Below are 17,488 nucleotides of genomic sequence, written 5' to 3'. Positions count from 1 at the left end.
GAGGTCTATTTTTTTTTTATTTTTTTAAAGATTATTTATTTATTTATTTGTTATAGAGGGAGAGAGCACAAGCAGGGGGAGAGGCAGACAGAAGGAGAAGCAGGCTCTTCTTCCCACTGAGCGGGGAGCCCAATGCAGAACTCATTCCAGGACTCTGGAATCATGACCAGAACCAAAGGCAGATGTTTAACCAACTAGACACCCAGGTGTCCCAAGGTCTGTTTTAGACTCCTTATTTTATTCTCTTCATTTGTCTGGTTATTCAGGTATGAATACTATAGTACTTTAATTATTGAGGCTTTAAAATAGAAAGGACTCATCTCTTGGCGACTTTTCTCTTTTAGAACTTTCCTGGCTACTCAAATTTGATTAATTGTTTCTCATAAAACTTCAGAATTATCTTGTCTAATTGAAACAAAATCAATTTGGGGAGGATCTCAATAAATTTATTGGAATCTAAGTTAAATTAATGTAGAGATCACTGACATATTTATAGTGATGACTATAGTATTTCAGGCCAAGAACATGATAAATCTTTCCATTTATCCTAATTTTCTGTCCTCCAATGCATTTAAATATTTTATTCATGTGACCTACCTTTCTAACTAAATTTACTCCTGTGTATTTTATATTTGTTGATGCTATTGTAAATTATTGTGCTTTTTCCTTACATTATGTGATATGCAGAATAATGGGCCCCCAAAGATGTCCTTATCCTACAATCTTTGAATATGTTAGGCTACATGACAAAGGGGAAGGCCACTAATCAGCTGACATTAAAATAGGAAGATTATCCTAGATGATATGCATGGGCCCAATATAATCACAAGGTCCTTAAGTGTGGAAGAGGGAAGCAGAAGAGTCAGTGTCAGAGTCATGCCATGTGAAAAAGATCTGCCACATGCTGGCTTTGAAGATGGAAGGGGCCACTAGCTAAGGAGCATGGGCAGCCTCTAGAAGCTGGAAAAGTCAAGGAAATTATTCTCTCCTAGAGCCTCCATAAAGGATCAGGAACAAATAACTTTCTTCAGAAAATGCTGAGAAAGTATTCCTGAGAAAGAAAACACATGCCTTTCAACTGATCATGTTTAAACAGCAAACATAAGTCAACACCATGATAAATTTTTAGCTAACATAATTCCACAAGCAAACACTGAGCACTAGAAATGTCATAAAATGTCATAAAATTTCCAAGAAATTTCTTTTTAGCAATCAAACCCTACCTGGAAAACTGAAACGGGAATCTAACAATCACCTTTAAGTAGTGTCTTATTTAAAACTAACAATTTAACCCATACTCACAATGTCTGAACAATGAAAATGGGAAAATCAGTGGGGCAGAATAAAATAAAACACTGATTTCTGAGTTCTCCAATGATTACTAGATATTAATAGATTCCCTTTCCTAGAGAAGAAAGGAAAAGAAGGATGAACTCATTCCCAATTCAAGCTTAATGCCAGGTGGAGAGGTCAATAAGGATTTAATGAACTTAATATACTCACACCTACTTAATAATGGATGCTGTTAGAACTGTGACGACAGTTCCTTTTGAAGACTTCATGTAAAGCTCTGGATCCAATGACAAGTAGTAGTTGTGATGGGTCATAACTTAGTAACAGCCTCAATGCACATTTTTATGGGACAAGTAACTCTTCTCAGGCAAGTAAAAAGCAGACTAATGAGATGTTCCTATGGGATTTGATATAAACATTAGAAAGGAAAACATCCTGTCAGCTGTGACCCCACCTAGAGCAAAGGCTATATAAGCACTTCAAAGAGGAAATAGCCGAGAAGCTTGGAAATCAGACACAGTCGAGGTTCCTTGAGCTTTCCATCCGGACCACGGACTAAAATAAACCAAAACTGGGTACACACTATGGAAACCAATGGTTGTACAACAACAATGATTTCTTGTTCAACGCCACACCAAAACTGCTCTAGGATTACAAATTTTCGGACCATTTCTTCTAACGCCAGCTGCCAACATGACGGTCTTGAAGCCAACAGCTGCCAACAAGTTAGCCATGTTCCGAGGACTGCCAGGCCCACTCCTTGCTTTTATTTCACACCCATCTGCTTAATAAGCAACTTCAATGCCTGTCCCCTTCTGGATGATTGTGGCTGGTGTGGTGAAGGCATCAACAGCCATGAGAAAGAGACCATGCAAATCTTGAATGAGCGCCTTGCTAACTACCTTGAGAAGGTGCGGATCTTGGAACAAGAGAATGCTGAACTGGAGTGCAAAATCCAGGAGGAGTGTAACAAAGAGCTCTGTGTTGTATGTCCTGACTACGTGTCCTACTATGCTACCATAGAGGAGCTCCAGAGGAAGGTAAGATTCTTAGGAATGTGTATAATTGGGTTGAGTCATGACACTCTCCAAGCAATAGCCATTTGCTAACCCTTAATATTTTTAGTTCATCTTATGTTGGAAAAAATATTTTGTAGAATAAGAGAATCTCTTGAATGGAATTGTCATCTGGAGGCAATATTCAGAGTTTTATATTTGTTCATCTTCCAGAGATACATTCTGCTGTGTCAGAAGTGTGTCAACATGTGTCAAAATGTGTCAACAACCTATTGCTGTCATTTCTTTAGCAAAAATAAGAAAACAGGAATATGAGAAAGGGCATTTTGTTTTAACAAGTTCCCAAACGTTTAGGAATTATTATATGTTTTATCCATTTTGCCATCACCACTGTTTTCCCCCCTTTTATGCTCATTTCATTATCTCCAAATTATTTCAGTGGTTTCTTCCAACACCAAGCCTATCTCCTAATCAGAGCAATGTGTTGCTGTTACTGCCCATGCCAGATTTATTCCATTTTATTTCTTCAACAAGTGTTTACTGAACACTACCACCAACACACCAGACATTACTCCAGGCTCTGGGAAAATATTCGTGTGCTAAAAAGTCCTTGCCCTCATGGTGGTTACATTCCAGAGGATGCAAATCAAGGGCAGATTTTATATTATTTTTTTAAGATTTTATTTATTTATTAGACAGAAATTACAAGTATGCAGAGAGGCGGGGGGTGGGGGAAGCAGGCTCCCTGCTGAGCAGAGAGTCTGATGCGGGGCTCAATCCCAGGACCCTGAGACCATGACCTAAGCCGAAGGCAGAGGCTTTAGCCCACTGAGCCACCCAGGCACCCCAGATTTTATAATTTAATGGTAAAACATATACAGAAATTTTTATTGGTGTGGGTTTTGCTGATTTCTTAGGAAAATAACAAAAACTCTGACTTTCCTGGGGTGCCTAGGTGACTTAGTCATTAAGCGTCTGCTTTCAGCTCAGGTCCTGATCCCAGCATCCTGGGATCGAGTCCCCCATCGGGCTCCCCACTCTGCGGCAAGCCTGCTTCTCCTTCTCCCACTCCCCCTGCTGTGTTCCCTCTCTCTGTGTGTCTCTGTCAAATAAATAAAATCTTAAAAAAAAAAAACAAACCTCAGACTTTCCAAAGCTTCCCAAACTTCCTAAGCATAGCTATGAAAAGCCTAATTACCCCCCCACCCACTGTTAATTGCAATACACACAAGCCATTGGTTTTTAAAGAAGGAGATCCTGGTGTTTGTCTAATTTGTGTGTACAATTTCTTAATTCTAGATCTTGTGCACCAAGGCTGAGAATTCCAGACTGGTCTCACAAATTGACAACACCAAACTGGCTGCTGATGACATGAGAGCCAAGTAAGCCCACCCAGCACTGTCATTCGCGGCAGAATTCACCCGCCTCTGACTCTATACACTCCTGAGAAGATTATCCCCAAATCTGCTAAACCTGCTCCACACCATACCAGCACGAGCCCAGGGAAAACCTTCACATTCGATAAATGGAAACAGTACTTGGAGATTCTAACATATGAATCCATCTGATCACCTGCACAGTAATTCAGGAAAATGGGTTAATAAATAGTTGCCTTGTTTACGTTGAGAAAACTGTGGTTTGGGTGGGGGGGGGGGGTCTGTCACATCCAAAGACATACAGCTAGCACAAGAAATAGCTAAAACATGCCTCCAAATTTTCTAACTCCTCATCCACTGCTCTTTCTCCATCTACTGCATTGCCTCTTGGAGCAGGAGAAAGAGGATAAATTTCCTCATCTCAAAGAACAGCAATATAGCCTCATCCCAGCAAACTGATTAAGGAATAATAATTATGTGTGATATTTATCAAGTGGTCTCACCTCTAACGAGAATAAAACTGACACAGAAATATACTAAATGAAAGGCCGAAAGGAAAATGCGGAAGGAGAGTTCTTCTTGGCTTGATTTACACTATCTGATTATATTGCCTTTCTTTTTGTGTCTCATTTTTAAAGGTATGAAGCTGAGATGTCCATACGCCAGCTGGTGGAGGCAGACGCCAAAGGCCTACAGCAGATCCTCAATGCATTGACCCTGGCCCAGGCCGACCTGGAGGTGCAAGTCCAGTCTCTGAAGGAGGAGCTCCTCTGCCTCAAAAACAACCATGGAGAGGTTAGAGAAAAACCAAGAGTCATTACAAGCTAAGCCTCTAAAAATAGCAGCAATTCTTTTGACTTGAACTGGGCAATAGGTGTCTCCAAAAAGTAGATACTACTCTGCTTTTCAGCCCCGACAGTACCTACCGCTACTAGCATGGGAATCCATCACCTATAACACAGAATCTGAGGCCTCCATTGTCCTTCCCGCTTTTCCAAGAGAAGGAAGCAACACTTTTCCTGTCCTCACAGCTTTCCTCTCTGTTTGTAGGATCCCTACACAGACTTCTGCCACTATTTCTATAAGTCTGTATTAGTAAAAGCCCATATTGGCGTCATAGAGGCTATGGTCTCTTATTACAAATTCTACCTCTCTGCTGCTTCACCATTACCCATCGCTGGAAATGATCTAAATTCTTGAGGACTCTGATCTTGCTGATTGATTCCTTTTAATGTTCTACATATTTGAACACAGAGTCATATCTGAACTAGCCTGAAGTCATTTTATAGCATCTCAATAGCACCTAAAAATCATCTATGTCTTTATTGTGAGCTATATTTCAGATACAATTAAGCTAAACCATTGCCATTAGACAAACAAGAACACAAGGGTGTCATCTGTTCACCAAGTGACCTCCCATTCTTTTTCTTTTCATAGGAAATAAATTCCTTACAGAGCCAGCTTGGGGACAGACTCAACATTGAAGTGACCGCTGCTCCTTCCGTTGATCTAAACCAGGTTCTACAAGAAATGAGATGTCAGTATGAGTCCATCATGGAGACAAACCGCAGAGAAGTGGAACAGTGGTTCAACACGCAGGTGGGGGAGGGTAGAAAAGTCAAAACCAAAAAGTTGACATTGCATTTCCAGGTGTCCGTTAATCAAAGGCATGTTTTCCTTCATAATAGTCATGGTCTTTGTGTTTCAGATGGAGGGGCTGAACCAGCAGGTGGTGGCCAGCTCTGAACAGCAGCAGTGCTGCCTGAAGGAGGTCACTGGACTGAGACGCACTGTGAATGCTCTGGAGATTGAACTGCAGGCCCAACACCGAATGGTACCCAGCAAGCTGACCAAGCCTAATACAGCAGTGATGGCAAAAACCCCAGACACCTGCATGTTGCAATGTTTCTCAAATTGTGTCCCTCAGAAGTTCCTCTGTTTGCTAAAGGGCCTATGGCCAAAAAAGGGGCCTGTGGTCCAAAAAGCTTGGGAAATGCTGGAGTAAACACAGGTTCAACAGGGTACCTTCCTGCAGGCCTTTAATAAGCTAATATGCTCTATGGCTCTCCCAGAAGGAGATATATGGTACTCAGCTTTCCAGACTTATTTGGCTCTGGACCCCCTTTTTTAAGATCCTCTCATGGCAATAATGATCTATGGAATACACTTTGGGAAACATTAAGAGGGCATTTTATTACATGCAAAACATTTTTTAAAACTATCAAATTTATAAAATAATCTTATAAAGGAGGTAGCATAATTATTGAGCCAATTTTACAGCTGAGCCCCAGGCAGCTAAAGTGATTTTCCCAAGCCAGATCCCAGGTGAGTTCCATCTTGCCTATTTTATAGAGATGGAGACACTGAGATCCTGAGGCATTAAGTGACTTGTTAAAGGTCACAAAAGAAATGAGTCTGAGCCGGAATTCAGGTTCCAAAGCTGGAACCACTTCTGCTTCATTTTACTGCCTCTCTGAAGTAAGCAGTTATTTATTTATTTATTTATTTATTTATTTATTTATTTATTTATTTGACAGAGAGAGAGAGAGATCACAAGTAGGCAGGCAGAGAGAGAGAGGGAAGCAGGCTTCCCACTGAGCATAGAGCCTGATGCAGGACTCGATCCCAGGACCCTGAGATCATGACCTGAGCCAAAGGCAAAGGCTTAGCCCATTGAGCCAACCAGGCGTCCCGTAAGGAGTTATTTAAATGGCTCTGGTATGAAGGGTACTTGGAAGAGCCTGCCCCAAAGTTGGTTTTGTCACCAGCTAATCATGTGACCATGGACAACTCACTTAACCCCTTGAACCTCAGTCTTCTCCTCTCTAAAAATTGGGAAAACCATGGAAATGATAGGTTATTCAAACCTAAAATTCCATTGTCCGTAGACTTACAGAATGACGAAGCAGGAAAGAACTTTAATCATCAAAGTTTCAACTCTCATGTTTTAGATATGCTGCGTTAGATGCTGCTGACTTCTTTAAGGTATAAATATTCATAGAATGAGGTGCCATAGTAACAGGTTCTCATAGCCCAGGTGTAAAATAAGTTGGAATACCTTTTTGTCTCACAGGTAGGAGAGTATGGTAGGATATTATCAGGTGATTAAGAAAGAAGTAAATACTTAAAAGAGGGCAAAAATAAGTTAAGAGTATAAAGGGAAGCGAGCTTTAGCATAGTTGATAATTTTGGTTTGGGATTTATTTGGTTAGGAAGTAATAAGAGGGTTGGAGATTCATTAGTACCTGCCCCAAAGAAACCATTGTTTAAAATGATGCAGTTTACAAGTGACCTAGGCTCCAACAAGTCATCGTTATAAATCCTACTTTCCTCCTCCGTGGCAGAGAGATTCCCAGGAATGCATCCTGGTGGAGACAGAGGCCCGATATACAGCCTTACTGGCCCAGATCCAGTGTCTGATCGATAATGTGGAGGCTCAGCTGGCAGACATCCGGTGTGCCCTGGAGAGACAGAACCAAGAATACGAAATTCTGCTGGATGTCAAGTCCCGGCTGGAATGTGAGATTGCCACATACCGCAGCCTTCTGGAGAGTTCAGATGTCAAGTAAGTAAAATAAAAACAGCTCCTACTAGAAAATATGCTCACCTACATGTGTTACTGCCACTGGCAACAGGGGGCGTGAGCTTTGATCTTCTTGACAATGATGGGAACTTGCGATACATGGTCTCAAGCTGTGCTGTTCCGAGACCTACAATTGTAACCTGGTCCAAACTTGAGGCCTTAGCTGAGCTGAGTCATTCTGAAGAGCCAGTGTGCCAGGTTAATTGCTTATATGTTGAGTTTTTTTAAGTACAAGGGGAAAAATGGTTTTCCCAAATATTCAAATATTCCTGGCCACTTACAGATTTTCCCCCACTGCGATGAACTTTCATGAGATTGAATAGGATGACCCTGTTCCATTTGGCGGAACATTCTGCTCAAGCTGAAATGCCCATCCCTGTCCAGCCATTCGTCCTTGATGCCAACAGCAGCATGTAGATATGTATTTTAGCATCTTTTTTTAAAGTAGAAATTGTAAGGTTTTTCAATAAGAAGCCAAACAACTCATAAGGAACTGACCTAGATAGAGCACAACCTCTTCAGAGGAAGCAGCTCCTTCCAAATGAACGCCCCAGGTGCAGACTCTGTTAAAATTGTTACAGAAACCTTCTTCCCCAAAATAACCACTGAATTCTGTTCCCAGCATTCTTTTAACTTGCACATTTTAACTGCCACATTATACTAGCATAAGGTTAACCATAGCTAGTCCCTATGAGGAGCTACAAGGCACCAAAGTGCCTTGAATCATCAAAGAAAGATGATGCTTTCTATAAAGAGCTCTGTTAACTGCTTCCAACTCCAATTCTGTAAAGTTTCATTTAAATACACCCAAAGGCACTTTGAAGCTTCTTGATAAAGACTGAGGACTCTTCCATAGATGGGGCTCAGGCCACCAGTAGTATTGTGACTCTCTGATAAGAAAAATATCTAACTTCTTGTCCTCAGATAATAAGCCCTTCAGCTTGTCCCGTATCCCTACTGACCCTGTAAATTTAGCTCCCATTATACCCAACGTGGAGATGAAGAACTAAAGCTCGGGAGGCTTCACTGACTTATCTGAGGTCACCAGCTGGTAAATGACAGAGCTGGGCTGCACCCTGGTCGTTAGCTCCTGGCATGGTGTTTTTCCACAAGGCAGTGGCATTGTGCATAATGGCAGCTTACGTAATCTAATGCTTCCAAACTAAGGATGCTGCTTTCCCATGGATCTGCTTTCATCCTTCTTCTTTCACTAATGATAGGACAAAATGAATGAATAAGCTTTTGGGAGTCCTTGTTTTGAGTGGCCCATATTGACACCACTCCATCACCATCGTTATCTTCCCTCAGTCACAGGTAAAATTCTGTTTTTTTCTAGGCTTCCCTGTAGCCCATGCACCACCAAATGTGAGCCTTCCAGTAAGGCCAGTGCCATGGAATGCACAGCCTCAGTTGACAATGCATCACCCTCAACTTCCCACTGGACACACGGGCCCTGCTGTGCCTACAGATGCCTGCCCCGAATACTGGTTAAAATCTGCACCATCACTCAGGAGATTCAGGATGGCAAAATCATTTCTTCTCACGAGCATGTGCAGCCTTGCTTCATCATCAGAACTGTCAGAGTCTAACATCCCAAGGTGATGAAAATGACCCTCATTCATGAAAGAAAGGCCAATACTTGCTCCTACCAGAAAGGCTTAAAAAGTCCCCAGCCCCTTAAGGTACCTAGTTTCTTACTACCACAGTGGGTCTACATTGCTAGATAGAATACCTTGCATTCTGATCCTTCCCTAAGTTGCCACTATCAACAGGATAACAAATGACATTGCGTGGGAAGCACATCACCCATTTCTCTGAGAGACGGGCACTGATTTATAAGTGCCCAGGAAGGTGCCCTACATTACTTGACTCCACAGGTGATAGGCAGGTTTCTCTCTTGTTTACTCAGATCTTGTTTACGTATATTGCTCACTTGATCCAGTCAGACAAGTTCTAAGATTGGTTTTGGCCATGGTACATGAGGCGAAAAGCTGCGATCTTCCCTCCTAAAAATCCTTCCTTGGCTGTAGAAAGAAGCCTATATAGGAATAGCATGAATAGGGGGAAAGATCTTTAATGTTGTGTTTCCTTTAATAGTTGTGAGTCTGACTCCTGTTGAACTGGACTGTCTGTTAACCATACGCACATACTTTATATTCCCCAAGGCATTTTTGAAGATGTCCGTGTACTCCAAAACTTTGTAACCATTGGGTTCTCCAAATATTTTCATCAAGAGTCAGGAAGAGTTGTGGGGAGTGAATCTAGAGCATTTTGAAGGAATACTATGGATCCTTTTATTAAATGTTTGCTGTTTCTCTTTCCACTCTATAGGGAATGGGAGTTGTTTCCGACTGTTTAGCAAGGAACATGGAGCTGGAACTCTCACGCCATAATCCTGTTCCTCCATCTCCCTGGGACTGATGACCATGAAAACATAACATAGCTTCCTCCTTCAATTTATCCATCACAGAGAAATGGACTTGATCCCACAAACTTTGCAGAAAAGTAATCATTGAGTAATTGCTGCTTCAGAGCACAAGACAGTCTCAAGTGAGAAGATACCATGTATGTACCAGCCATTATCAGAGCTTCTCATAAGTAGGGTCACAGAGGGTTTCAGTCAATCCCTACAAAATATTTGACATTTTCAGAAGTTTTCATAAATAATTACAAATCAAATACAGAATGTGGAGCCAAAAGACCTGAAGTCCTAAACTAGTCTCTTGGGACCCTGGGCAAAACCTTTAGCCTTTATCAAACTTAATTTTCTTATTTGTTAAGAGGACCATGGCTACTTGACAGGTTTGCTGTGCAGATCAAATGAAATTGTTTATGTCATGTACTTGGTACACTGAAGAGCATGATGCAAATGTTATTTTTACATAAGCTTTGCCTTTAACTACAGCCCTAGACTTAACTGTGTTATTATCCCATGTCAAAATGCTTTCTCCATAAATGTAGTTATCCACTCATGATTTGGGGAGTTTTAATAGTGCCCGGCTTTGAGAGGTGAAAAAAGAACAGAACAAGATCTTCCTGTCATCAAGCCTGCAATTCTACTCAGTAAAGCATTTCTGAATCTTCAGGTCTATATCAGATATCAGCTGATAGCTAGTGCCCACAGCAAAAACAGAAGCATAATTTAACTCAGAGCTCAGCAGCCACTTCCTCCATACAAGTAGCAACTTATACTGAGCAAGAGGAATGGAAAACTCTCAGAGTGATCTCCTTCCTCCCAATAACTTCTTTCCCATCTGAATGCCCAGATTACCCCTGGTAGCACTTCACAGCATACTCTCTCAGACTGAAGGATGAAGTGTGAGAAGAGCAGGGGGTTGCCTCAGAAGTCCTAGGATACAGTCTCATCCCAGTCTGTGTGTATGACCTTGAGTAAAAGGGACATCACAATGTAGGTCCTCACACACTGGAGAGATTAAATGGAATAATAACACTAAAAGGTTCTGTAAGCTGTATAAGGCCAGGCAGAAGAGAGGTTTGGCCCCTAATTGGAACCAGGCATTTGTCATTTCACAAACTTCTTCCTTTGTGTCTGGTTCAGTGATGGTCCCCAGTGGACCCCATATGTACTATCAACACTAACTGAGAAACCAGTTGGTGAGAAGCCAGAGTTGCTCAGTCTGCTCTGAGTTTTGATTCCAACAGGATTCAGGGTTTAGGAACCTCGATGGATTCAGGCTAACCTTGGGTTGATATGGCAATGCCATTCTTAATTTATTCCCAAAATAGGATCTCTTCCTCCCACTCCACTCAAGGATATCCCATCCCATGTGCCAAGCTCACACTCATACATCCTAGGCTGAATTATAGATACTTGAAACCAAAAAGACTGTGAATCCCAGTCCTGTAAGGCAATATAATGCCAGGTTCCTTTCTCTGGAAGTCTATAAAGTCATAGTAAGACATAATCTTAAGAAGGATTGACTCCAAGAGCAAGATGGCCTTTTGATTGGTAGAACCTGTCTCAGAGCAGGAAAGAGTATCAAAACCCATTTGGTGGTCTGCAATTATATTTCCCAACAAAGGAGGTTTAAGGATATATTTTTTCTAGATTTTGTCTTTTTTTCATGTTGACCTCACCTTAATATATGACAGCTGGTTTAAACACTTCCAAATGCAGGGGTAACCATGCTTCTCTCTTCCCCTTTGTCTCTCAACCATTAACTGCCCCCCTAATCCCTATAGATGGCTCACAACCTCTCCATCCTCATCCTCTATGATCAACTCCACCAATTCTTGCTCAGAAGAAGTGGCCTGAAATTTTTCCTCAAGAGTTTAGTCAGTGGTAACCCATTACATTCCTTGCCACCAGAATTTCTCTAGTTGACTCAGAAACCACTTATATCCAAAATCCCAAGGAACCTATAAAATTTAGATTATTTGGCCATACTGTAGACATCCTGCATCAGCATCTCCAGGTGTGGGACCTAGGCATCCAAATTTTAAAAGATTCTCACTTGAAGCATGCGTGCTGAATTATAAAAGCCACTGCTTGTTAACTGACAAATGCCTTTTGCTTTAAAGATCTGGATGACCTACTGTCTTAGGGAATTATCTTTTAGGTTTTGACACTAGCTTGATAGATGACCACGCTTGCAGACAATTCCTCCCCTACATATCCATCGACCTATTTATGAAGTAGGGTTATTAAAATCTAGTAAGTAACTCATTTAATAACTAATTCAATTAATCCTTACTACCATGAAGGAGCTACCCCTAATATTTCCATTTAGTAGATAAAGGAACTAATGGATAGAGTGGTTCAATGACTATCATACAATATTGTGTGAATACTGAGTATTGTGTGACTATCACCCAGTGTCACAAAATAATAAGATTGAATGTTAAGTACTTTGATTTCCTTAATAGGGTTAAAATAGCACCAGATACATTCTGCAATCAGTCTCCAAGAATGGAAAGAATTCACAGTAGCAAGAGATTATTTTTTCAACTCTTCAAAGAACTATTTCCTAGCTTGCTTGTCTCTGATTCTAGTGAGAGACCATCCAAGGAGTCTATGGTATTAGCATTAGTCTATAAATAGTCTTAAATAGTCTATAAATAGTCTATATAGTCTTTTTATCTCTAAATTCATAGACTGAGATTTATTTTTTAACTTTTAAAACTTAACTTTTTAAATTTAAACTTTATTTTTAACTTTAACTTTTTTTAAGATTTTTTATTTATTTATTTGACAGACAGATCACAAGTAGGCAGAGAAGCAGGCAGAGAGAGGGGGAAGCAGGCTCCCCGCCAAGCAGAGAGCCCAATGCAGGGCTCGATCCCAGGACCCCGAAATCATGACCTGAGCCAAAGGCAGAGGCTTAACCCACTGAGCCACCCAGGCACACCTAACTTTAACTTTTTAACTGTGGTAAGAATGCTTAACATGAGATTTAGTCTTTTAACAGATAATTAAATGAACGGTTAGCTATAGACACAATGTTGTCCAGCAGATCTCTAGAACTCATTTTATTTTTTTTTTACCCTTTGATTAGCAACTTTCCCTTTACCCTCCCCCAAGCAACCTCCTTCCATAGCAACTACCTTTCTATGTTTTGCTTCTATGAGTTGATTATTTTAGATATATCCCATGTACCATGTAAGTGGAATCATATCATATCTCATATAAATGGAATTATGCATTATTTGTTTTTCTGTGACTGACTTATTTCACTACTATAATGTCTTCAAGCTTCATTTATGTTGTCACTTACTGCAAGATGTTCTTCTTCTTACATTCTGAATAATATTCCATTACATGTGTATGTGTGTACACACATAAACATATATGTACATATACATATATGTATGTGTGTGTGTGTGTGTATATATATATCTCACATTCTTTTTCATCCATTCATCATCAAAAAATCCATTTTGATTGTTTCCACCTCTTGGCTATTGTGAATAATGCCTCAATGAACATGGGAGTGCCTATAACTCTCTGAAAATTAGAAAGATTTTTGATGGCATCTAATAGTTTTTTCCATATCAAAGGTGGAGAAACGGGGGCCCAGAGAGAAAGGGGATTGGTCCATGACTACACAGTCAGTGAGAGAACCCAGTGCTCTTTCTTCTACTTCTCATTCCCCACATCTGGAGTAGATAGTGCTGAAACTTGGGTTAATAGAAAACAACCTTGGACCAGCAGGGAGTGACCTTCCATTCTAGTCCTTCGGGGCATCATTTGACTTCTCTGCTGTAGGCCCAGAGATTTTTCTGATCTAATATCTTCAACTTCACTTACAATCCCTAATGTTACTCGCCTTATTAGGTCTTGCCTTCTGTGTAAATAGGAAATAACACTAGAGATAACACCCTTCAGTTCCTTCTTTCTCTGATGTCTTTTTAAAAAGGCAATTAGATGCTATTAATAAGATATTTAAGTTCTTTAGGAGCTAATGATTATATGTTCTTCTTATTAATTCCCATAATTTCCATTTATCAAATGATGGAGAAAAGTATCTTACTTGTTGCCTGAGTAAATCTATACTAAGTCTGTCCATTTTGATTTAAAATGCAAGTTCGGATAATAAAAATCATTTTAAAAGCAAGTGCCCTCTTCAAATAAGAAGGGGGGGGAAAGAGATTAAAATTCAGGAGAAACAGAAAGTGTCCCAGAAGAGAAGGGAAGAACACCATCCACGCTAGGAAGAATTTGTAGGCTGAGACAACCAGTACCGATGACATAATGCCCTGCTGAGTATCAATGCAAGCAAGCCTGGAATGCACTGTTTCAACACTGTAATCAATGCCTTTATAGGAAATGAATCCTTTGGCTGGTTGGATAGCTAGAAAATCTCTGGTGTGTTCATGAATGATTCACAAGCTTCATGGGAACAACCCACACACCCAGTTCAAATGTGAACAACCAACCCTATTTGGCAACACTAGAAAGGTTTATGTAGTCAAATGATCATTTCAGGTTGCGCATTATACTTGGAGGGTTTTCTTATGTGATGCTTTTAAGCCACAGGCTACCACGTATATGCACATGGGAAAATATGTAATATGCTGTTTCTATATGATGTTTCTAAGTATTCCAGTTCAGGTGTCACCAGTAGCAAAGTTTCTGAACATACGTTCTTCTCTTCCCACCCCTCCCCTCTGCTCTCTCCTCCCTGTCTGTCTGGAACAACATAAAAATCGGTGTGGGCATATCGGTGGTACCTGAAGAAAAACACCCGAGATTAAAGTTTATCTTACTATTTCCTAGAAAGGAAGCGGGGTTGTGGCTCCCTTCTTTGGGTCTTTCTATAAAGGAAAAAAAAATAAGAAAGGCCTTCTAAGCCAGGGGTAAAACCCTCTGCTTTATAGCTCATTGTGGTGGCCCAATGGGCCCAGCAAGTACTTGAGAGTTACTTGAGAGTATGTACCTACTTGATATCTGTGACTCTTAGAGAAGCAACACAACTCTACCAGAAGACCTAGAGAGACCATATTTTCGGCTGAATTTCTCCAAATACATATTGCTGGTTACAGAGAACTGCCTATCCCAAACTTGTATGTAAGGATAGAAAGGTCTTCTCTTTCATATTTGTTAGCTCATTTGCCACTAACCAATCAGAAAAACATAACTGTGCCCTCCTCCATCACTGCCACTCTCCGAGAGACCACCTCCCTGCCCCCAGCATAGATTTGTGGCTGCAGAGAAAAGCCTCACAATGAAAGGCCAGTAAAAATCATATCCCATTTAAGAGTACACTGTAACTTGAGGGAGAAAAGGAGACTAAGGTGAAAATTTAGAACAAGTCCTGCCTACCATGTCATTAGAAAGAGCCAGAAGAGGGCGCCTAGGGAGCTAAGTCATTAAGCGTCTGCCTTTGGCTCAGGTCATGATCAGGGGGCCTGGTATAGAGCCTCGCAGCGGGCTCCCTGCTCAGTGGGAAGCCCACTTCTCCCTCTCCCACCCCCCGCTTATAGTCCCTCTCTCTGTCAAATAAAATCTGAAAAGAAAAGAAAAGAAAGAAAGAAAGAAAGGGGGAGGGAGGAAGGGAAGAAAGGGCCAGAAGAAAACATTGGCCACTTCAGGCCAAGAAACACAATCACATGATGATTTAGAACAGATTCGTGAAGCCAGACCAGGGGTCTGATTTTCAGCCCTGCCACCTACTGTGAGATCTTGGGCAAGTTACTGAACCTCTGTATCTCCACTTCTTCATCTTTAAAATGGGGCTTCATAGGGTTGAGAGGATCACATTAATGAATGCATGCAAAGCTCTTAGGCATGCCTGGCACCCAGTAACACTGTGAGTATGATTTCACTGTTGCTCTGAGACACTTACATTCCACTGCCAAACAGTCACACTCAAGCTAAGGAAGTATTTCACTGGAGCTGACAAGTGACGCTGTCAAGCCAAGTCATCTCAATAACTTAATGAGAGCACCAGATTAAGCATGAAACCTTTCTTTTTTCTTTTTTCTTTTTTTTTTTTACTAATTTTTTAAAGTAAAAATTATGTCTATTTAAGATGTTTTTACATACAGGGGCGCCTGGGTGGCTCAGTGTGTTAAACCTCTGCCTTTAGCTCAGGTCCTGGGATCAAGCCCCAATCGGGCTCTCTGCTCACCGGGGAGTCTGCTTCGCTCTCTGTCTCTGCCTGCCTCTCTGCCTACTTGTGATCTCTTCTCTGTCAAATAAATTTTTTAAAAAAATCTAAAAATAAATAAATAAATAAATAAATAAATAAATAAATAAAAATAAAAAGATGCTTTTACATACATATACCTAGGGAAATGATCACCGCATGCAGGCCCAAATCTTCAATTTTCTGGAATGTTATGGATCTCAGCTGGAAAGGACCTCCCCATAATATATCAACTTTCAGACTCTTTGGCAGCCAACAGGAAGACGATGGCCCAGGAGGAGGAGTGAGAACAGTATGAAGCCAGCCCTATAAACAGGATCACTTTTGTGAAGATTGGACATGACAGGGCAGCCCAGATAGGACTGGTGGCCCTTCTCCGAGAACAGATCCTGCTGCCCTTGTCTCTTCTGACCCCAGTTTCCCTGGAGTCTGGTTATGGGCTCAGTAGAGAAAGCAGCAGGAAGCCTCCAAAACACCTGTCCCAGTTAACATGGAACAATCAACATGTAATGAAAACACTGAGATCCACGCAGAAGCCACAGAGCCTCCTGTGGTGAACAAGTAGAAAGTAACGCATCTTCCAGTCAACCAAAAGTTGAAAGCTCCTCGTCAGACACTGTGCTAAGTGCTTTACCTGCACTACCTTGCTCAATCCTCACAACAACCTTACCACACTATTATTATTCCCACTTCACTAATAAGTGAAAAGGCTTACAGAAGTTAACTAAGTTGCTCAGCACCAAGTGAGTAATGGCCAAGTTGAACAAATTCGTGTCTTCTGTACTCTAAATGCCCTGGTTCTAATCACTCAGATTTAGCCATCTATCTGTAGCCCAATCAAAGACACAAATTGTTAAGGAAATGTGTTTGTCATGGAGTGCTGAAGAAGGTGAATCCAAAAAGCAACTCGACAGTGTTCGTACCCAGCCCAGTCCAGGAAGGACTGACGCTGCATGCAAATCACATGAGCACACGGAGAGTAAGGGCAGTTCCTCAGGCCGAGTTCCTTAAGACCCCACATCTCTCTTCTGGTTCCGCATTTACCAACCAGCTTCCATATCACCATCTGTTTTCTCTAATACCCCGATACAACACAGATGGGAATTTCCTGGTTGCAGAACGGATCATCTCTCAATGTTAAATTACTAAGTTTGTATTCTGGCTCATTCACCTGGCACCTAAGAATTAGGTGAGTGGGCTCCTGAGAACCCCTTTGGTTCTGGTGCACTAATAAAATGGTGCTTTTGAACCCACCAGCTTAAGAAGAGACTCAGACCACAGGGACTGCATGAGGGAGTGTCACCCTGTGAAGCCCTTTCTCAGAGAACAGATAGCCCAACTAGATGGCACTTCCGCTCATCTCATTCCAAATACAGGAGTTAGGTGGTTGAGTTCATGTGAGGTTTACTGTTTGAGGACGGGCACAGAATGGCACAGTTCTATACTAGACATAAAACCAAGAGGTCTTGATTTGGAGAAGCATCAGGAAAGCACAGATCTCATTTCTAACCCTGTCCATAGTCATGGTGAGCTCAAGGTCGAAACAATAGCTGCCAATCAGCCATGTTTCCAACAGATGACCTGTAGCTTCAACATCAGTCATGAGCTGCT

The 17,488-nt window shown here is 41.2% G+C and overlaps 1 protein-coding gene and 1 long non-coding RNA gene across 2 annotated transcripts in view; one reads left to right on the top strand and one right to left on the bottom strand.

Annotated features, from left to right (window-relative positions):
- Positions 1-1,877: 1,877 nt before the first annotated feature.
- On the top strand, positions 1,878-8,857 carry KRT39 (keratin 39; the record flags this gene model as incomplete). Its single annotated transcript, XM_082706056.1, has 7 exons — positions 1,878-2,333; positions 3,609-3,691; positions 4,324-4,480; positions 5,123-5,284; positions 5,394-5,519; positions 7,030-7,250; positions 8,605-8,857. 7 exons carry the CDS (start codon positions 1,878-1,880, stop codon positions 8,855-8,857), a joined length of 1,458 nt encoding a protein of 485 aa, XP_082562182.1.
- The window catches only part of LOC309851212, a 132,254-nt gene continuing 121,777 nt past the window's right edge, over positions 7,012-17,488 (bottom strand). Inside the window, exon 3 of the long non-coding RNA XR_014304673.1 lies at positions 7,012-7,146. This is a non-coding gene — a long non-coding RNA (uncharacterized lncRNA). The remainder of the gene's footprint in view (positions 7,147-17,488) is intronic.

The sequence above is a fragment of the Mustela nivalis genome (assembly GCF_964662115.1).
Source record: "Mustela nivalis genome assembly, chromosome: 17".
Classification (NCBI taxonomy): domain Eukaryota; kingdom Metazoa; phylum Chordata; class Mammalia; order Carnivora; family Mustelidae; genus Mustela; species Mustela nivalis.
This window is presented reverse-complemented; position numbering and strand designations above follow the sequence as displayed.